We start from the raw sequence: 21,790 nt of genomic DNA on the forward strand, positions 1-21,790 counted from the left end.
ATCCTTATCGTGAAAAGCCTTGCTTATCTGACCTCGTTGAAGAATTAGCTGGAGCAAAGAAATGATTTGGAAAAAACTTATCCTCATCCTCGAAGCCATTAAATAATTAATTAATTCGATTCGCAGCGGCCAGAAATATTCAAACGCAAAAGCACGAGTTTTCAAAGTGTTTTGATGGCCGAAGTTATTGCGGCTGCCATCCTAAACGGATGTTCATCTTATCCCTAATTAAAATCCATAGGTCGAATTACCTAATTCTACCTAAAAATACTTATCTTGATTTCCGTAATTCCATCCCTCGGTACCAACCGCGTTATTGAATCATGGAATGTGACTTTTTCGCCCTACCACACCAATCACGACTAAATATTATCATTTTCGAAAGAAGGGATAACCATTCAAAAAATTTTGAACCTTTTAATCGTGCCGATTTAATCCTAAATCTTTTGAAGATTTGTCAATTCAGTTCTAAACCTAACCTTTTAAAGTTTTTCCAATTCAATCATAAATCTATTATTTGAATAATTGGCTGGAATGATCATATTGACAAATTGCCAAGAGGGTTTAGGTCTAAATTGATAAATCATCAAAAGGTATAGGACTAAATTGATACAATTGAAAGTTTTAAAACTGAATCGACAAATCTTAAATAAAGTTTAATCCGCACAATTAAAATGTTAAAAACTGAATTGGTCACCATGCAATACGATTTTGACATTTTAGACAATTTTTCCTTCAAAAGAAAGCAAAGATAAGTATTACGAATCCGGGTAGATAGAGATGATGCCCTCGGAAAGCACCTACGAATTTCTACGGCGTTCGGTACGATTACATAGCAATTAGAGACGTTCATTACTTCCCCTTGCAAGGAAGATTCCAAACGGCATTCCCTCAAGTCAAACTCCACCTATCCACATAAATCAACAAACCATTAAAAAATATAAATGGATACAATCATTGAAAAGATGTAGATAAGAACTTATCCGCTCCCTTTAAATTCTCCCTCCAGGAACCTCCTTCAACCCTCCGCCACCCTCCACCATTGCCCACCACCTTTCTTGATCAAGTTCAAACTCCTTCTTGTTCCACCCCTTCCCTGCACAAACCTCGTCGGTTAGGGAAGATGTTCTTGTGACAAAATCTTTCGAATCACGATGTTTCTGTAGCCCTGTCATGAGCTCAATCGCTCCTTTCTCTCTGAATCTCCTGTCTCACTCGGTCTCAGTCGTGCTGCTGTATTGGTCCTATGTGATTTCCTGAACCTGGTCTGTCCTGATTAAGTTTGCTGGGACTGATTCATTTGACCGAGAGCCCGCGAAGTAGCAAAGCCCCGAAGGATGATGTCCCTAGCGCAAGGTAGCTCGGGGTCCGAGGCCGATGCCAAGCACCTGGGGTCCAACGAGAAGAAGAGGCGGCGGATGCTGTCGAACCGGGAGTCGGCAAGGCGGTCGAGGATGAGGAAGCAGAAGCACCTTGAGGACCTGACGAGGGAGATGGGTGAGCTGGAGAGGGAGAACCGCGAGATCGTCAGGGCTTACGAGGCCAAGTCACGGTGCCACCTTGGCCTTCAGTGGGAGAACGACGCCCTGCTCGCCGAGAAGGCGGCGCTCGAGAATTACCTGAACAGCATGGAGTCGATCATCAGCAGTTTCAGGCAGAACGGGCAGTGTCAAAGGCTCGGTTCTGGGGTCCAAGAGCCGTGGCTGGTCCACAGCCCGTCGCAACAGATGGTGGCATCTGCTAGCATGTCTAGGATTTAGGTGACATGTAAGTCACATGTTAAGGTGTCTGTAACTGTTGCCCAGGTCATTGTTAGGCTCACCTTGTCTGTCCAACATTGTTGCTCATTCCTTCATTGTTCTTGATTGTGTGCGTGAATGGAAGATGGGAAGATTTATCTGTGCTAATATTCGACTGCATCGGACGCAGCATGCTGCTTTATTCTATCTTTCGTGATAAACTGCACGATTCCTCCCCAAGAACCCGACCTAACGGGAAAATGGTTGACGATGACATCCAGTTTCTTGGAAAGCGATAGATGCACATTGATCTCAAATAATTACCAGCTTGATGATTGATGAATTCGCATACTTCTAATGTTACATTTTGAACAAGTATCTTTCGGCACCAATAATACATCGCCAATCTCATCCGCCTGCTTTGTGCACATTCCAGGACTTTGTTTCGAAAACATGGGCTGGTATTTTCTTTCTTTTTCTTCAACTGAGAAGCAGTACTGACTGAAATTCTATGTGTTTTGATTGAATTACGCGTTCTGTAACCTCCTTTCAGGAAGACACCTTATCAGGTGACGACAATAGACAGTCTCGCTAGTCCCGAAGGTCAGCGATTCTGTTTTGTGCTTCGACTAGCCTTTACAACCGGCGATGGTCCATAGTGCTATTGCAGTCCAGACTATGCAATCGTCTAAATCTGAGATTCACGCACATAATGTAACATACGGAGTTGACAGAGCAAGTTCAGATGGACAATTATTGAGGGTGCTCATAAAACTATTATCCCCAACCTCATCTTGTAAATGACGCTTGGAACATTTCTAGGATCCTTCCAGGTTCTAGCTCAATCTCTTTAGACCCTTCGGGATTAGAAATTGCACGTGAATAGTCAGTATTAAGGCGCTTGAAACCGACCGAATCTCTAAAAGTATAATAGGGTCTACAAAATCTGGCCATGAGCTTGTCACAGCTAGAATTACTTTGCTGAACTATTATGCGTCTCCTTGTGAATTTGTGAACCTACTCGCTTGAGCTCAAGTGTGGTTGATACACATTTTGTATAGAATGATACAACGCCTCTCCTTGTCGCACTTGAATCGGTGGCACGGATGGTAAACCCGATCAAAGGAGCTTCAGACTAATGCACACTTTAGAGAAGATACGGGTGTTTCCAGGTGAATGGACATGCTGTAGTGTTCGCACAATTTATGTATGTCGCTGTAGGTCAATTCGAGTTTAGTATTATCGGAAGTCAGAGGAAGCGGAAACAGAACTGTAAACAAATGCTTGGACTTCGGCATTGTCTAGCGGCCTATCACCCTAGTGAGATGCTAATCGTCTTCTGAGATTCAAGCGGGAGGCTACCCTCGACTCACCTTTATATCTAAAAAAACTCCTCCCCGTGCCTGCCACCTTGTAAGAACGCTTGGTATATTTGCAGAGACCTATTTCACTTGGCATATTCGATCTCGGGCTCAGCTGAAATGCTTTAGTTTAGGATGATTTTGTAAAATGAACTTCTCGAAACTAACGTGAACAGCGTGGACATTGCTATTTCGTAGTTGAAGAAGCCCGACTTCGAAGGAAATCTTTGGCACAGAAAGTAATTAGGAAGTTAATGCTTTCAAACACACAGTAGAGTCCAATTCTCATCAGATAAAAATACACAGTAGAAGCACAACTCAAATAAATTCTAAACAAAATGACAGGACTTTTAAGAGGAATAGGTGATAGATTTCATCACCTCTCTTCCTATTTACAATCAAGGCGACGAGATTTCCGATTGGTCTTTTGGACACTAAACGAGCGCGAGATTATGAGAAATGTCCAGAGCGGTCCCTCTACAATCAGGTGAACTTCAAGACAGAAAGAGACTGCACTGGCGTGCCCTTCCACCCGACAATAAGACATTTGCCGTTCATATCGAATGTACAAAACCTCCCGCAGCCGAACTTTTCCATGACCAAGTTCGCATGGTACAAAGATGAACTGCTCAGTTCCGCCTCAATCATGCCAAACCGGCCAAAATAGGCCCTCCAAACGTCGATCTTCACATGTCGGACCGTCCGTTCCTCACCTTCGCTGGCTAGAATATTCTTAACCGCGTCGCCAAAGTAAATCGATTCGATGATCCTCCTATTGAAATCTTCCCGACTCATGGAAGCTTCGAGGCAGTCGAAGCACGCACCGTAGTAGAAGAGTGATTCGATAAAACGGTGCACGAAGTTCGGTGAATTGAGGTTTGCCTCGACTTCGGCAACCACCATTACACGCGGATTGGTCTTTCTGATTACTTTCATCAATGATTCAAGACGGTTAGGCTGCGGTATCAAGGTCCGTAAGAAGTACTGAGAGTAGACAAACACCGCTTCCTCGGTGTCAATCTCGAATAGTTCATGTTTGAGATCCAGCACATCTCCTACCACAACAGACTTGAAAGTGAAGGGCAAACTCATGCTCTGAGCAAAATTTATCAACCTCTTACCGGTCTCGTCAATCCGATTCTTCGAAGAGGTTCCTACAGCAGTTATCTTCAGAAGTTCAATCTGGCAATCATAGCACAATACGAGCGCTTGCATTAGGATCGTCCACTGGGCCCCGGAGCCTATGTTGAGATCGATCACATGAACCTTCTTTGCATCGTCCACACTTTCCACAATCGCCTGCACTCCTGCGAATTGCGCCACCTGCACGAACGGGAGCTCTTGATGACACGCGATCTTGCTCCGCGTCGGGTTCGTCATTTGTGCGTGGGGATCAGGTTTCTGTCTCTTTCCGCAGGCGTTTACTGCGATTCTTCCACTTCCTCGATCAATCCTTTCACGCAGCGCCTCAGCAAAGTAGAAAACTACCCTTTGGATTGGATTGCCCTTGTTCGAGCACAAGCAGTTGCACTGGTTCAGCAACTTGCTCGCCCGATGGAACTCCTGATAGTGCACTTTCTCTGCTGCGAACAGAAGCAGTTCTACTAGCTGTGCGTCCTTCATGTCCTGATCGGAGAGACCAGAGAAAGATGACCCATACGGGTGGATGAAAGTTGAGGGCAGATCGCCCACTGAGGAGGTGGTCTGGATGAATTTAACTCCAGCTAACCTGATAATCTCTTCGGTCGACAAGCTTGGATCTGCGAGTCTGTTCAAAGTGGTATTGCTGCTCGGTTTGATGAACTTGTCCCCATCAAGCTTCTTCCACCTGTGTTCGTAGCTCTTGAGGAGCTCGAGGGAGGCCAGCCAAAAGGGATGCTGCTTTTCCTTCTTGTCTTTACCGTGCTGGACTCCACTCAGCTCCGACCCAAGGTTCGCAATCTCCTTCAAGCACGTTTGGAGTGTGGGAGAGCCGGCTTCGAAGTTCAAGTCATCGAGCAGATCATCAGCGGGAAGCGGATACTCCTCCTGCTTGTCCTGCTGTTGGAATTTCGCGAAGACGAGGTCCGACTCCAACAAGTTGTCTTGATAGAGTCCAAAATCAGAGTTGAGAGTCTCCATGAAAGAAGAGTCTCTCCAGTACTCTTCTCTAGAATGATTGTGCTTGCTTCCATTTGTTCCTCCCACAACATCATCAAACTCGTTGTTGGAACCGAGATTTTCTCGGACGACCACAGGACCGAACACCTCAAAAGAGAACGTTGTAGACGCCATCTTGAAATGCACAGACAGTTCACTGACCTATCTCAAGCACATACTCAACAGGGGGTATCGGAAGAGCAGAAATATCATCGCCGGTTCACACAATAGGAACAAGATTTTTCTTTTCGACCCGGCAACTCTTTGTGCATAACTAACTTTTCCCGCTTATATAATGGAGGAAACTTTCACACTCAGAAACATCAAGTACAGTCCTCTTGACGTCAACATGTTGATGAAATCAAGGCAGGCCGACCTGCGACGCAATGCGGTTTGACAAGTTCAGTGCGATTCTTGAATTCATGTCCGGCTTTTCAAGACCAGAACAATTATCTTGACACCCGAAAGGACTCGAACAAGAGTTAGAATCCAAAGGGCGCATCAAGGACTCCATAACAGAAGCATCCCTGGACCAAACAAATCTCCTCAGAAGTTCAGCCAAAAGAGCCAGGACAAACATAGGACGACGTTCATGAACGAATCAGCAAATAAGTAGACTCACACATGGAGGAAGCAACCAAGGAGGTCACAAGCTTACAAAGCCGCCTGCATATTTCCAAAAGCTTCGTCTTCTCCAAAGAAGCATTGTGCGACGCACGACAGCGACGCCCGACAATTCTTGCATGTTCGTTCCATCGTTTACTCGAACTCGCCTCGGGTGATTTGTGAATACGCGAATGAAATGAGGCAGGACCAGTCAACCGAAAATGGCGTCTTCTCGTCCGCCCTTGTTTGATTGGCACTAGTCGATCTATGATATACAACTTTCGTGCAAAAATAAAAATAAAAAAAAAATCTAGGATATACAACAAAAGATGATGACGTCTATGCTTACGCAGTTTGACAGGTTTAGGGAACGTTTGCAAGACCCGGTGAATGGGCCGCGACTCCCAGAAAGGATTGATGAAGAGCTTGACATGGTTTCGCATTGGCCATATGGCTTGTTTTCCTGGCAGGATATAGAGCACGTCAATTGGCTAAGGTGGGAAAAATTGTCCAAAAAATCTTATATTTATTGCACTTTTTGACAATTCAGTCCTAATTCAATTAATTTTGGCCTATTGAGCCTAAACATTTTTCCGTTTTGTCAATTAAGCCTATCTGATCAATTTTGACTGAAAATCGATAACATGGACATCGACCGCCTTTTATAGTACGACCGGTGTTAACGTTGACAATATTTAATAACGTTTTAATATCTTTTCGACTTATTTATTTATTTTTTATTTACAAATTTTCCCTTGTTTTTATTTTTTTATTTTTTTCCTTGTCCTTTTCTTTTTCCCTATTGCGCGAGGGCACCCCGGTCGGAGGGCGCCTTCGCTAGATGGTTGCCCTCACCTAAGGGCAGCGACCTCCGCCGACAATCACGAGACCCGGTGATGCCCGACAAGAATAAGACAATGACACGGCCATCCTTTCATCCAAAGGACGCAGTACTAGAGTTTTCTATAAACCATAGATAATATGTATACATATAATCAAACAACTAACTCAGAAGCTCAACATAGCTATATACAACTCATACCCAAAAGTCCCCACTATCAAAAAGTCATCATGCTAATAATGACGTTCACGTCCTACCTGCAGCTGTCTGAAGAACCTGGAAAGCAAGTAAGATGAAAGGGATAAGCAATTACAGCCCGGTGAGTAATAAACCTTGGTAGATTGAGCATCATATACACCTTTACAAAACCAAACCATAACTCATTTAACCTAAATCTGAAATATAACAAATTTCAAGATACGTATTCATATGCATATATTTATATATATGTGTGTGTGTGTGTGTGTGTGTGTTCTTCAACATAATATATTCATAGCATGAATACTCATTTCGATTAATAATATCGAAACAAAAATCAATGGTTCAGTCCCTTGATCAATCTCATCAAAAGACATGTCAATTGATTTGCGTTGATGTGCTTTACTTCTATACTTGACTATGCATTTATTTTATTGACTGTAATTGGTAGGATTAGTCATTTGATTCGCCTAAAAACCCCATTCGAACTCACCTTACCCGAAATTTACGCCTGTATGAAATTTTAGTTAGGATGATCACTCAATGTTGGGCACCGAAAGGGCGTTGATGAAATCGCGTAACTAGTCTCCGAACATGAATCTGTTCCACATCTCTCCCAATCGCTCGGTGAAGTTGCCGATCTACCTTTTAAGAAAGATTGGTGGCGACTCCAATTGCATGCACATGTTGCACATGCCACCCGACCACACTAAGGTCAAACACGATCGAGATTTGTCAATAAGTTCGAAAAAAATATTCCCATCGTGATTTGGTATGGGCTTGGGAGGGCTCGCACCTTGAAAGCCCGCCGCCCTTCATCCCAAGGTGGGCCCATTGGCAATCCATTAACCCAACCAACAACCGAGGGTTGGGTCGCGACAAAGATTTCAAAGTATTCCTCTAGTCCTCTTCTAGTCACTCTCTAAGTGTGCTGGTTTCGAAAAGTGTTCGACAAAATATGTTTGTATCAATGTCCTGTTTGTGTAGTATTGATACATACGGACTATGCCACATGTCCCATGAGTCGAAGATCCATCACCGGCTTTTGTATCAAGCTGGGAAAATCCTCACTTTCATGGAAAACGAATAAGCGATCGACCGTATCATCATCATCAGCTGAAGTTAAATATCAAGCCATGGCCAAAACCATTTGTAAAATAATTTGGATACGGGGTTTGCTTTTAGATCTCGTGGTACGGATTAAAGGATAGAAGAATTTATTTTGCAACAATGATGTGGCTCTCAAACTCGCAGCAAATCCCATATTTCATGAGAGAATGAAACATATTGAAGTGGAACACAACTACACTCAAGAGAAGATCCAAGAAGGGATAATCATGACAAATGAAATTGGAACCACGGGACAACCGGCTATATCTTTACCAAGCCGCAACATGCATATCTATTAAGCAAGATGGGGCATCTTGGATATATATCAACCACCAGTTTGAGGGGGAGTGTTAGAGATATGTGAGGATCAATTATGGATTATGTTTGTTCAATGCAAGATTTCCTAGGATTATAATTGATCAAATTAAACCAATCCAAGATTGGAGTTGATTCCATGTATCTTCGTTTATTGTTTCCTTAGTTTATCTTTTATTGTATTATAAATAAGTGCTTGTACAATGTAAAGAAAACAAGAAAGAACAATACAAATATATATGGTTCTCTCAAATTTTCCCTATTCTTCAAATTTTGTCACTTAAGGAGATCCGAATAGCCGTACCTCATCTCCTGATCTTATTTTGTTGTTTACACTTGTAATTCAACATCTTTATTTGTAATGATTGTACATTAGCTTGATCGGTATTTTAATATTGTTATCGCCTTTTCTATGTGATTATTTTCTGATTACAACAAATATTGTTAGGTATTTTTCCCGACATGTATGTGCAAATTAATATTTTCAGCAGCTATAATATTTCGTTCCTACTTTAATAGATTATCGATGTTATTTTTACTTCCACATTGTGCAATTTCATTTTTCTCCTGTGCAAAGCACTAGAGTTCAGCGTTTAGAGAACTCACGTTGGGCTTCATTTTGGGCTCCTTTTCCATAAGCTAAACAAAACCCAAAAAGCACATTCACAGAAAAGCAAAATCCATGACTACCCCAATCCGAACCCTTTTTTGATACGGGTTCTGCACATGCCTGGTCTCCGGCCGAGCCACAAAAACGGCAAAAAAAAAAAAAATTCCAAATATTTAATATAGATGATCTCTAAATTTTGATCCAATATGTACTAATATTTATCAACTTTTAATTTATTCAATGTAATCCCTAAACTTTAGCCTAATATTTAATGTGGTCTATGGACTATTGGTGTATGTTCAATATAGTACTTAAACTATATGAAAATGTTCAATATAGTCTTTTCATTAAATTAAAGCTAAGGACAATATTTGCATTTTCATATAATCCATTGACTAAATTGAATGTAATCAACGTTCAAGGATCACATTAAATAAATTAAAATTTTAGGGATGGCATTGCATGTTTGGGGAAGGTTTACGGATGATATTAAATAAATTAAAAGTTCATGGATCAAATAGCATATCGGGACAAAGTTCAAAGAACATTTGTATTATTTTCCAAAAAACCGTATAACCCTTTATGTCAGGATCAGTACTTTATTCGAGTGGCACATGCTAAATTAATCAATGGGAACTAAGGAACAATATTACCCCACAAATCATTTGATCTTCATTTTTATATCTTATATTTTTGGTGGCAAGACCGCAATTTATTCAGCCTTTCATAAAGGGAGAAAACGCAGGGTGATGCTTGGGGCGTGCTTCAATTTCTTATTGCAAAAAGGAACAAAAACATCCTAACCTTTGACAGCTCCAAACTGAAAAAGAAGAACAACTCAAAAATAAGAAAATGTATGATCTCTTACAAGAAACTATAAAAATTCAAGATCCGACATCTTTCTGTAATTTTGACTCGTCTCAATATTCAGTAATGCCTCACTGTTACGTTCAGCTTGAGCACGGCTCTCAAATTGGCAATGTCCATGAACTCGGTGACCATGACCCCATACCCCTTCACGAACCTGAACTGGCCGGTCCCGGAGACGATCCCGAACTCCCTCTCCTCCATTGAGAACAGATCGGCCCCTTGGATCTCTAGGGTGCTCCCCTCGTGCTCCCCGCCAGTGAAGATCACCGAGAACACCAGGTGCAGCCCCTTCCCGTCCAGCTGCGAGTTCACGTACATCCCCTGCGCCCTCCCAATCTCCCGCGACTCGATGGTCGGCCCCTCGGTCACCGGGTCGTCGACCACCAGGACCGTCCCGAAGTGCAGGATGCTCGACTGTGGCCCGGCCTTCCCCGCCACGGTCACAGTGGACGCGTCTTGTCCAGTCAGGTAGTCGTGCACGTAGAAGACCAGGTTGGTCTCTCTCGGCTGGTGCCTAGGAATCGTGTAGGCCACGTAGAGGAGCGCCACGGTGAAGATGAGGAAGAAGAAGTTGGGGGCGAGATTGAGAGGAGCGGCCATGGCTTTTTCGATCCGTCGGTCTCGAGCTAAGGATGGATTGCACAGTGCTAGGAAAGCGAGGACTAGCAATTTTATAAGTGGAAAATGGATGGTGACTCATGGGGAGAGATGCTTTATAGAAGATGGGATTGTTCTTGGAAGAAAAGGACAATAGGATGAAGAGAAGCGTGATTGGTTATACAAAGATAAACAAAGCCATGTCAGATTTTTGCTCAGTTTGATGGTTCTTGCCTTGCCTTAGTCATCATCCCAAATTGTTGCTGTACATTTATTTGTCTGGCGAAGACTGCCCCGGATGGGAATGAAGATTCCCACGCGAGAATCACACGCGAACTCCGATCGTTTTGGCCTATTGGGGAGAAGCAGATTTTCTTGGAGAACAGCGCGAGTTCTTGTTAAAAACAACAGACCGAACTGTTTAAGAATCAGCAGTAAATTTGTCGCTGCAGATCTATGTTTCCTGTTGCCTGCAAACGAGATTGATCGAGATGCAAAACCGGTCATTGCCATTGCAGAAACGGAGTACGCAGGTGCTGTACGTACCGCTCATTGGAGTTGACATCCTAGACAAAAGAAACATATTCGTTGGAGACTCTGTCCCATGTACCTGCTACTCTCCGTTAGGTTTTTTTTTTTTCCTCCTCGAGATTCTTTATTCAGGAGATGCCGAAGATCGACCTGAAATTGGGGTAAAGCAATGCCGTTCGAGCCTATTTTTCTCGCGAAATTGGCCGAGTGATGTTTGATAGTCATAAGGACCTCAGAAAACTTAGACAAACGCCATGCTTCACTGGTACTAACCCTGACAGCCCTACTTGATTTGGTAACCTGAAGAACCAAGTTTTCTCCACCGGAAGATGCATGCTTCTCTGACTTAATACCTCTCAGGAACGAGCCATTCTTAATTCTGCAGTCGGACACCACTACTTCAGGAGCGAGGCAACGGAGCGGAAAGGCGACATGAAATGCAACAAGAACAACCGCCATGTATGCCTGCTTCATGCAGCTTGCAAACTCGACAAGTGAAGGTGTTGTCAGAAATGAGCATAATCTGGATGTCTAAAGAACAGAGTCCCACATAGGACATGCACTGACAGATTACTGAAAAGAGCTCTGACAAAAACGCAAGGCCTGCCCAGTGCCCAAATCATACCTTTCTCGGCCTTTTGGCTAAGATCAAGTGTAGTATCTGTTCTTATCAGTTTAATATCTGATACGTGGGCCATCGGCTCACATGATATTAAATTAATTTTTCGAGGGGGAGGGCCCATCACAGTAGCTTGCTACTGGGGCTCTCGAGCGTCGCCTCGGCGTTGCACTGCTGCCTTGGCCTGGCGCACTCCACCAAATCTAGTTTAAAGTTCACACACGGGCTTTTGAAGTGGTCCTGATTTTGATGTGTATATGGAGATCATCTGTTGAATTCAGATTGCTGTGTTTAGTTTGAGGTATTGTCAAGAATCAATCATGTCTTCAGATTACTGGTACTGAGTTTGAGGTTTTGTCAAGAATCAATCATGTCTTCAGATTACTGGTGCTGTCAAGAATCACTTGTCTTCAGTCCTGGGCATTACCGGTTCTTTTGGATCGAAATGAGGACTAAACTATCTCAACCGAACTCGTAGGGATCGGTTCGGACAAAAGCCTTATTATCTTCCTGCTTCTCTATAGGACTTATAACTATGCACACTAGCTGAAGCTAAATTGGTTTAACAACCATCATCTCATATTTGATTGAAGATAACATCTCAGTTTTCACCTCAAAGTTGTCCACATGCATCTTCATCTTTTGTCTCCGCTGTGATGAATGGGGGGATTTTCATGCTTAGTTCTTGACCAACACAGCAGCTAATCTCCCCTTCGAGTTCTTCACCGCCTGTTGCGGGCTTTTTTGTTCCAATCTCCGGTGTCCCTTTTAGAGTGTCGGTGTTTTAACGCTTTCCTCCAAGGCTCCACAGTGACATGACATCACAATACTCCGATTCCTCCCACAAACTCACAATATGTGCGTTTCATATTTGTACTGCTCCACTCGGCTGTTCTAGTTACCAGAATTTTCCTCTGATTCCGAATGCAACTCTAAGCACCATTGACCAGGTGACTGTGTTTAAAGCGTTCGAGTCAGGAGATAAAGTAGTGCGGCAATGAAGAGGAGGAAGAAGAAGTTGGAGGTCAGATATGGTTTTCTTTTGTCAGTGGAGCTAAAGGTGCACTGCACAGTGATAGGATGAGTTTTAACTTTTCATGCGTTATTTCTCTAGGTAAGATGGACTTTTCTTCCAGAGGAAATTGACAAGAAGTTGAAGGGAAGCATGGTTTCTTTGGTTTCTCTGTTGAATAATATAGTAGCTCAAAGTCATTTGGCTGTTCTAGTTCGATTTTCTCGTCATTAAACATTCGTAGCAGCAAAAGATCAAACAAAATCAACAGGATCAGTAACAGGGTTCTAGTTGCAGAACATCCATGCGCCTTTTTTTTCCTTTTTCCAGGGCGGTGAAATGGATTGAGACATTGAGCAGTTATCATTTGACGCTACTGGAGTTGAAGCCATGTCTGTGGCATGTACTGCTCATGACAAAAAATGGCCGCACATATTCGTTGGTTTGTTAGAGGGCATCCAACGTATGTATTGCCATATCGGGTACTGTCCATCCTATGTCCTGGTCAAGGTTCAGGGAAAGCTAGGACAATCTAAAATCGAAGTAAAACAATCAATGTTCAAGAGCTGTGATCTGCAGAACTATTAAGGCCAAGACTCGTTAAAGCCGAACAAATCCACAAGAGGTGGATCTAAAGAAAACAAAGTGCATATTGGCAATGCAGTGGAAGCTGCGACGTGCCACTAATCGCAACAGCAGTAAGTTCCAAACTAAGCAAAGTGAAGATGGCGTTCGACGTCAATCCAGGGAAGAAAACAAGAACACAGACAGGTTTTTCTTCACCTCGCCGTCGATGGCACTCGCTGCAGAGTACACACGGAAGTGGGAACGTGAAGGGTGAATGTCCAAGATTTAAGACCGAATGCAACAGTCCCACATAGAATCGAAAGTCAAAGGTCAACGAAATGATCCTCTGCCAAAAGGCAAGGCTCGACGACCATCAAACTCATACCTTTCTCGGCCTTTTGGCTAAGATCAAGTGTAGTATCTGTTCTTATCAGTTTAATATCTGATACGTGGGCCATCGGCTCACATGATATTAAATTAATTTTTTTAAAGGGGAGGGCCCACTACAGTAGCTTGCTGCTGGGGCTGTCGCGCGTCGCCTTGGTGTTGCACTGCTGCCTTGGCCTGGCGCACCCCACCAAATCTTAGTTTAAGATGATTCTTGACAGGAAGATCAATCCTGCGAGACATCCTTCTACTTCAGTAAGACTCTGTGCATCGAGCATTTGATCTTTTGGTCTTTTACTTAGCATGTAAGTCCTCTGTTTCTTGAAAACATTGTTGCCAGTTTCCTGTGCATGTCAACAAAGTTTTGTGACGAGAAACAGCTCGGAGCTCGCCACATGCATCTCCGTGTTTCAACCTCTTTGTACGAATAGGACGATTTCATGTTTGTTGATCGCTGCAACAGCTAATTTCCCTTTGAATTCTTCACTTTCTATTGCATCCGACAGGAGCAACACCCCTTTTTTGGGCGATTTAGCGTTTTCCTTTCAAAGCTCTTAAGGGGACAGGACATTATGATCCTCTCGATTCCTGCCCAAAACTCAAGAGTGTGTGCATTTTGTGTATGTGTGCTCCAATCGGCTATTCTATTTTTACCAGATTTTTCCCATCTGGGATGCAACTCCAAGCACTGTTGACCAGGTGATTCTAATTTAAAGCACGAGTCAGGGGTTAAAGGAGTGTGAACGTGAAGAAGAAGAAGAAGAAGAAGTAGTAGTCGGAGCTAAGATTGAGACCGAGTGGCCATGGTTTTCTCCTGTCAGTCTTGAGCTACAGATGCATTTTCGGATAACAGCAGAAGCTTTTCAGTGTTATTTATGATCCATGAACGGTGGAAGATTCTCTAGAGAGGATGAGATTGATTATGGAGGAAAATGACAACATGGTTGGTTGTTTTCTGTGTGGGATAATCATAGTCGTTCGGTGTCATTTGGCTTGTTCTCATCACCGGGATTGATTGATCCGAAATAAAACAAAGTCTTGGTGAGTCAAGCTTCATGCAATTCTATATTTCTCTCTGTTTTTTTATCTTTCTATTCATTCATTTGAGAAAATATCGGGGTTGCTACAAGTTCATCACAGCTATTTCATAAGGCAGCCCGACCCGACGACTGCTTTCATGTATTGGTTCTGATTCGATTGCTTAAAATCCAGGTAACTCGATCTGCTCGGGGACAATTCGATGTTGTCAACAAACACTCTTTGGAGTAGTCAAAAGGGTCGGTGAGTTCCAGATCATCCCTGTGCCTTCTCTCTTTTGGCTGGGCAACCAAGGTGATCCGGTCACTGAACAGTCCGTTATGGAAATTACTGTTGTATCATGTATGTACTGCTTATGAAAAATACGGCAGCCCATATTCATTGGAGATTGTCCATCTTGGGGATTAGGTACTCTCCCCATCCTCCGTGTTATACTCAAGATTCAGTCTTTGTTGGCGTAGAAAAGTCCTGTTCGTTCATTAGCAGCCATCTGCAGAACTCTAAAGGCCAGGATTTGTCAAAGACGAATGCATAAGAGGCGACCGCAGATAGCTTAAGAAAACAAGAGCACACCGGCAAGCTGCAAGGTGTTGTGAAATGCGACAGCACCATCTCTTGCACGGTCTAAGTTTTGCTTCACCTCATCATCATTTATGGCGCTCGTAGTAGAAGAGAGAGACAAGAGTAAGTGCCAATCTGAATGGTGAATGTCTAAGGACAAAGACTCCGTGCAAGAGTCCCTCACCGGAAACAAGGGGTAAGGTCGATAAAATGAACTCCGACAAAAGTCAAGGCCCGACAGGTGCTCAACTCATACCTTTCTCGGCCTTTTGGCTAGGACCAAGTGTAGTATATGTTCTTATCGGTTTAGAGCTCGCCACCGTAGCTAGCTGCTAAGTATTCAATGCAGGGAGATCAATCCTGCCGGAACCATTCTACTTAGTACATTGAATGTTCAAACTTTTAATCCCCAGCTTTCGCGTGTATTTTCCCTGCTTCTCTATAAGGCATATTACCAGTTTCCTTCGCATGTCACCAGCTGAAGCAAGCATTGTAACAAGCATCTGCTCTTGTTCGAGTTAAAATAACCGTCAGTTTTCAGCTCAACGTTCTCCACATGCACCTTTGTATTTCGACCTCTTGAATAGTCAATACAACACTCAACGGCTACCGTTCCCCTTCTAAGTTCGGCCGAGGAGGGTCTCCTCATGTGTTAGGTGTTCTCCATCTGATGTCCCTTTCAAGATTCAGGGGAAAGCTCTGACGGCAGGGCTTAAATTCAAGTCGGAGAGCTGTGATCCACAGCTCTTTAAGGCCAAGATTATTCGGACACAAAAGTGTAAGAGGCTGCTTCAATAACTTAAGAAGACGAGGGCACACTGGCAATGGATTACAGTCAGAGAACTGAATGAATTTGAAAAATCAGGCTATTCCATGGATATGCCTCACATAAAAATATCGACTTTAAGCCGTTGATCGAACTTTTATGAACGATTCATTCTCAATTCTTAAGTCACAGTACAAGGGGATTCAGATTCAGTAGCAGGACAGTGGAAGCCACGAGGCACCATGAAATGCAACAGCACCATCCCTCATTATCTTTATGTTCATATGTCCTCCATATTGTAGGGTCACAAGACTTGTCGCCAATAAGTCGAGATTCATGGAAACTCCACAAGATTGAATCTCTGGTTACGGAACGAACAAGCACATCTGATTAGGCTCTCAGGTTCAATCCTCATACTTCCCAAGTACCGGGGGCAATAATCCTATGTTGGGGTCATGCGGCTCAAGTTTTGACTCGTACCTTCCCTAGTCGACGAAGTTTTGTAGCTACTCCTGCCGCCCGGGCTTTGCCTACACACACCGAGCTCTCACATCATGAAAGAAACAAAAGAAGCTAATGGATTACGGAAGCTTTAGGAGAACCCCAAGATTGGTAGAGACTGTGCCTGAAGTATCTAGGCAGAGAGAGGGTTCATAAGCACGTTCATTGATGACAAAATGAAGCACCCAATATGGCAATTGCTCAGCAGCCAAGCCGTCCTGGTCGAGAAATGGAAGCCAATTCTGGTGGAAAACCTAGGCCAGTGAAGCTGATTCCAAAGAAAAAAGAACAGAAAAAGGGAAACAGCAGGCCTTGCCTGACTCTCTCGATTGATTTGCAGAGAGAGAAGGCAAAGAGAAGCGCAAGCATGGAAGAAGGCTCCACGACGAGGCACACGACTTTCCTTGGGACAAAATAGCAGAGACAAGCCACTCTGAGAGTCCCACATGGAACGCCCACACAGAGAGCGCAGGAGGAGTTGCCAATAAAAACCGAAGCATGCGCCAGCTCAACTCATACCTTTCTCGGCCTTTTGGCTAAGATCAAGTGTAGTATCTGTTCTTATCAGTTTAATATCTGATACGTGGGCCATCGGTCCACATGATATTAAATTAATTTTTTTAGGGGGAGGGCCCGTCACAGTAGCTTGCTGCTGGGGCTCTCGCGTGTCGCTTCGGCGTTGCACTGCTGCCTTGGCCTGGCGCACCCCACCAAACCTTAGTTCAATTTGAATGTAGGCCCGTGAAGCTTGTGAAGCCCAATGAGATATCGTAGGGTTGAGTTGGGCCGAGGCGAGATTCCTTAACAAAGGGTAGGCTTGCTCTGTTGGGGTCAAAGATTGTGCTGGGGGATGTCGAATCGAGTTGTGGGTCGGACCTTGTGGGTGGGGCGCGTACCATTTGTACGAACAATTTTTTTTCATGAGCAGGATTAATCGACGGCTGTTTCTTTTGTCGTGTCAGAAGGTTTTTCATTAATCGAGGGGTTAACAGAAACGTCATGATTATTGTCATTGTGATAAAATATATAATCATCTACGAATATTATTTCACACTTAAATACATTTAAAAATGTAAAAATTGATGCTAATCCTTATATTTGCACGGAACCGTTATTCCTGGTGTTTTAAAATTTGTCATCACTTGATTAATTTTTTTGGAAACAAACAAAAGATTTTGTAATTTCTGTGAGTCAAATCTAAGTATCGCCATGGGGGCATATGCTTGCCCGACCACCATCACACTTATATTAGGCTCATGGTATAAGTCTGAACAGTTTTTCGAAATTTCAGAATTTCGCATTGCAGAGCACTATGCAAAGCCCAACTTCAGTTAGTAGCTTTTTGACTGGATGAAACAAATCTTAGGCTCTGAGAGGAATACAAAAAGATTTGAGGTTTTTCCAAATGTCAATTGTAATTTTTTATATCCGTGATGAAAATTCATTTGACCTGGTCTAGAAAAATCAACAGGAACAAAGATATTATAGCTCACAAAGGCTTCGAAAGCTTAGCGCTTAAAAATGGAAAAGCCCAGACGAACCCAGAAGTCATTTAACATTTGCTTTGATTTGTCTAATTTAAGTGGTATTGGAGTAGAACAGCTCATATAAGTCCTTCAGGAGAAGCGCTCGAATTGCGATCGGGAATGATACCTGCTTTGTTTGGAATCTTAATTCGGTCAGGAATCGAACTAATTGCGTGAACAAATCCCTAACAAGCGCGATTACATTAGGTTTATTAACTGTCGCAATTGCATCTAGTGGGGATGCACACATTGCCGTAAGTAATGAAATCACATGCAAATCATAGTCATAACCCAATCCTTTCTCTCTTTCCTTCTTACACTTTTCCGCTACGTTAGTCATATTCATCGAAACATAAAAACTGACTGACAATTGTGTTAAGCATTGAGAACATCGGACAAAGCAACAAATTCTCCCCGACAAAATGCACCTGAGCAAAAACTGTGGATGCTGTTCAAAATGCCCAGTTTTGAAAAAAGCATCAGCTTTAGCCACATCGTTACGCAACACCCGTATCAAACACTCCTAGAGAAACTAAGTTTCGTATGAACCAAAAGATAAAAAAAAAAAAAACCCAGCATCAGCATTACAGTTTTGACGAATCTCTCTCTGGTCTCTGCTCAGCAAAACTTGGCGTACTTGAAAACGAGAGGGTACATGAAGGAGTTGGAGTAAGTGAAGCGGACGATCTGGCTGGGGTTCAGGGCCTCGCCACCGTTCACGAGGCAGTCGTCGTAGGAGAGCCTCTTGAATCTCCTCGGGTTCACCACCCTGGCCGAGGCGAACCAGCCGCAGTGGAGGTGAATGCCCGAAGGCGAGCAGCGAGGCGCGGCGCACGTGTTCACGATTTGGACTATGAACTGGGGTATCCCCGAGGACGACGAGTCTCTGCTCTGCGAGATGCTTATGTCTCTGTTTGTACACTCAGATGATGATCCTGCACCCAAAAAATAACAAATAAAAAGGAAACAAAAAATGGGTGACAAAATGGTCATGCCCACATGCAAGCAAAGTAAAAAATGAAGGAGGGGTTGAATTTTTCTTTTTTTTTTACCGTGCAGTACAAGCCTTCTGTGGCTGAAAACTGCCATTTTTGAAGCCCTGGCCTCTGCTCTGGACTGGTTGAGACCCTCTTTGGATGAATGCAGGAACAAACCGGGAGGGTCTTCACGTTTGTTTCGGATACGTGCAGGGGAAGAGAAACCAGGAAAAAAAAAAGGAAATCTGTCAGTATGCTTACAGTACCGAAAGATTTCGAAATCGAGGAAACGAAAATGAGATTTTTCCATGAGCTCACAAGCTTTGTGAAACTAACGATCACGTGTGGCAACAAAGTAACCATGAAATGGAGAAAATTTCACCAGAATGCTTCGCGCAGTTGCATGGTGGGGCTTGAAGCAACAGCAGCATGGCGCACCAGAAGAAGAAGAAGAAGACCCAACAACGAGACCTCATGACTGTTTTTTTCTGGACAGCTTGTTTTGGCTCGGGGCTTCCTGTGTTGTTAGTGGAGCTCAAGAATCTGTGGAGGTGGTTCTTTTATATAAAGAGAGAAGCAGAGGATGGTCGTGACGAGTTTTGGCCTGCGTAATTCTGCGTGGGAGTGGGCATGGGGGAGGGCAAAGAGAAGCAAAGTACAGTGTGAAAGTGCAGAGAGATGACAGTCCAACTTTAATGCTCGCTCGCACCCAGTCTCTTAAATCACTTCCAACATTACGTAGTCGTGTGATTCGAGCGTAATTAACAGAATTAATCTGGGACTATCCGAATCCACCTACGCCATGAAAATAAAGAGAACCCCTTTTCAGCCATGCCAATACGTTCGGGCAGTAGCATGTCCGCTCGTCGGTAGCCGTGCGAAATCTCCCTACGCAAGGTTCGAGCGGTCACACGTCTTCGACAATACGCGTCACTACTGGAACTGGCTATGCCTTAAGGTCGTTCGTCGGGCTTCGCATCTGTCTCTCTGCCCTCGAATTCTAAGCACATTTTACCCCCTTTGGCATATCATCAAGCAGATGCCGATCAAAATTTCAAAATGGGATTAACTTGACTCTAGCCATCTGATCAATTCAAGAAATTTTTTTTTTATAGGGATAGAGAGTCCCTCCACTTTTGGCAATAGGAGAGGCATGGGCTTCTCGAGACAGAAAGTCAAATGGAATTCAGGAGGGGGGCAAGCATTAGACGTACTCTGCTTTGGCAGAAGGAAAACCTGCCCACAAAAAAGGAAGTGAGGACTGAGGACTTTGTGCTGCGATAGCCATGAATGATCCCCCCTCTTTTCTCTGTAGGGTTAAAGTTTACCCTTTTCGACTAAACCTATAAGCCTCGATCCCTTTCCTACTTTGTAAAAGAACCAAAAATTGCATCTTGTCAATAGATGGGCACATTCTGACCCCCAAAAAAAAAAAAAAAAATAGATTGGCAATTTCGACAAAAATAAAAATAAAAATAGATGGGCATTCATGAAAGCCAACCTTGTCCTAAATGCCATCACGTGCTTCACGTATAAAAATTGTCTTCATTAGAAATTTTATTCTAGCTCTTTCTTCCTTTGACCTAATTTCATATTCTTCCCCCAAGAAAAGTTCCTTCCAATTATAATGTGGATCGAATACCAAATTTCAATGTCATTTTATCGGAATTTTCAAAATCATATGTGTCGGGAAGTGAAAGAAAAGGACTCGCTCATGATATATGGCATGGATCTAATTATAATTCACCCACCCATAAGTCGTACAGTTATTGCTGGCGCCACGCGCCCTGTAACTATTTTTTTTTTTAATCGAAATGTAATTGTTTGGATTAGTTAAAGAAATTACAGTGAAGTATATGATCATGAGATAATCCCTCGGAAATTAAAATGGCATGGGAATGCATTTGGTGCGTCTCTTGGTTCTTTGTGTTAGGGATGAAGAGTTTCAAGGTTTGTCCGGGTGAAACCTACAACCTATCCGTCGGAATCAGTTCTTCAAATTTTCGAATTTAGAATTTGGAAGCTACCTGCAAACCCTAAAACTTGAAACCTACATTATTCGGGTTTGAGAATCTACCCAAGTTTCACATATATTTTAATTGAACGATTACAATGAATCATCACATCTAATGACTACAATTTGTTGTTACAATCGTGATAACAACTCATATTTACACATACGAATAGTAAGCAAATTAACAATGTAAAAGTCTTAGTCATGGACATCATCGAAAATAGAAGCTCGAAATAATGATTTCAAATTATACACTCAACATCATACGCCGTGGAATACCGGAGAATCGCGCGAGGATATGGAACAAGAAAAACACAAAAAACTTATTAAAATATGCCCATCCAATGTAATCCATCTATTTTTTGAACTTAAAATTTACTATGCATATCTTGAAATCTAAAATCAAACCAATTTTCCGATTTTCGATTTTACCGGAAAACTATAGTCACCCCTTTTTTTGTATGACCAAACTGGACCGACTGTATCCAGTTTTTGTCTGTCCACCCGTTCTACACGTGTGTCGCAGTGTAGAAATTCGTGAACGAACACCGAGAGGGAGAGAGATGGTCATTTCTACTCGCTAGCAGAAGGTCAAACGGCAAAAGACGAATTCATCAAAAGTTTCACCAATGAGGAGTACTCGAAGCACTTGGCATTGGCTGCAACTCTGTTCTGTCAATGAAAAGATAAAAATTGAAATCCTCGAAGGTTTCGCGATTGGCAGAACAAGAAAAGCTGTGCGTCCTCTTTTTGGCTTCTTTTATCGGGCAATGCAGCAAATTTGTCTTTTCAGGTTTCCACTCTTTCTTACTGCAATTCCTCCTTCTTTCCCCCATTTCAGAAATGACCCTTCCTTGGCAAAATTAACTTTTTTTTAATTCAACTTTACTTATCTTTAGGCCCAA

At 43.0% G+C, this 21,790-nt stretch overlaps 4 protein-coding genes, 3 non-coding genes and 1 pseudogene across 7 annotated transcripts; 5 read left to right on the forward strand and 3 right to left on the reverse strand.

Annotated features, from left to right (window-relative positions):
* Positions 1 to 1,032: 1,032 nt before the first annotated feature.
* Positions 1,033 to 1,909, forward strand: LOC115747790 (bZIP transcription factor 2-like). Its single transcript, XM_030684079.2, has 2 exons — positions 1,033 to 1,082; positions 1,119 to 1,909. The coding sequence occupies exon 2, from the start codon at positions 1,338 to 1,340 to the stop codon at positions 1,758 to 1,760; it is 423 nt and encodes a 140-aa protein (XP_030539939.2). The 5' UTR covers positions 1,033 to 1,082; positions 1,119 to 1,337; the 3' UTR covers positions 1,761 to 1,909.
* Positions 1,910 to 3,583: 1,674 nt separating this feature from the next.
* LOC115747750 (DELLA protein GAI-like) lies at positions 3,584 to 5,374 on the reverse strand. The gene has a single exon (XM_030684012.2). The coding sequence runs from the start codon at positions 5,372 to 5,374 to the stop codon at positions 3,584 to 3,586; it is 1,791 nt and encodes a 596-aa protein (XP_030539872.2).
* A 4,314-nt stretch (positions 5,375 to 9,688) lies between these two features.
* Positions 9,689 to 10,574, reverse strand: LOC115747814 (dirigent protein 11-like). The gene has a single exon (XM_030684113.2). It carries the CDS (start codon positions 10,387 to 10,389, stop codon positions 9,847 to 9,849), a length of 543 nt encoding a protein of 180 aa, XP_030539973.1. The 5' UTR covers positions 10,390 to 10,574; the 3' UTR covers positions 9,689 to 9,846.
* A 964-nt stretch (positions 10,575 to 11,538) lies between these two features.
* Positions 11,539 to 11,734, forward strand: LOC115747838. Its single transcript, XR_004016161.1, has one exon. It is a non-coding gene; the product is annotated as a U2 spliceosomal RNA (small nuclear RNA).
* Positions 11,735 to 13,496: 1,762 nt separating this feature from the next.
* On the forward strand, positions 13,497 to 13,693 carry LOC115747840. Its single transcript, XR_004016163.1, has one exon. It is a non-coding gene; the product is annotated as a U2 spliceosomal RNA (small nuclear RNA).
* A 1,660-nt stretch (positions 13,694 to 15,353) lies between these two features.
* LOC115747841 lies at positions 15,354 to 15,475 on the forward strand (annotated as a pseudogene).
* Positions 15,476 to 16,883: 1,408 nt separating this feature from the next.
* On the forward strand, positions 16,884 to 17,079 carry LOC115747839. The gene has a single exon (XR_004016162.1). It is a non-coding gene; the product is annotated as a U2 spliceosomal RNA (small nuclear RNA).
* Positions 17,080 to 18,491: 1,412 nt separating this feature from the next.
* LOC115747749 (TPD1 protein homolog 1-like) lies at positions 18,492 to 19,351 on the reverse strand. The gene is made up of 3 exons (XM_030684011.2): positions 19,254 to 19,351; positions 18,947 to 19,057; positions 18,492 to 18,829 (listed from the first exon to the last, which is right to left on the reverse strand). The coding sequence occupies exons 1-3, from the start codon at positions 19,345 to 19,347 to the stop codon at positions 18,513 to 18,515; spliced, it is 522 nt and encodes a 173-aa protein (XP_030539871.2). The 5' UTR covers positions 19,348 to 19,351; the 3' UTR covers positions 18,492 to 18,512.
* Between the last annotated feature and the right edge of the window lie 2,439 nt (positions 19,352 to 21,790).

Source organism: Rhodamnia argentea, chromosome 1, assembly GCF_020921035.1.
Source record: "Rhodamnia argentea isolate NSW1041297 chromosome 1, ASM2092103v1, whole genome shotgun sequence".
Classification (NCBI taxonomy): Eukaryota; Viridiplantae; Streptophyta; class Magnoliopsida; order Myrtales; family Myrtaceae; genus Rhodamnia; species Rhodamnia argentea.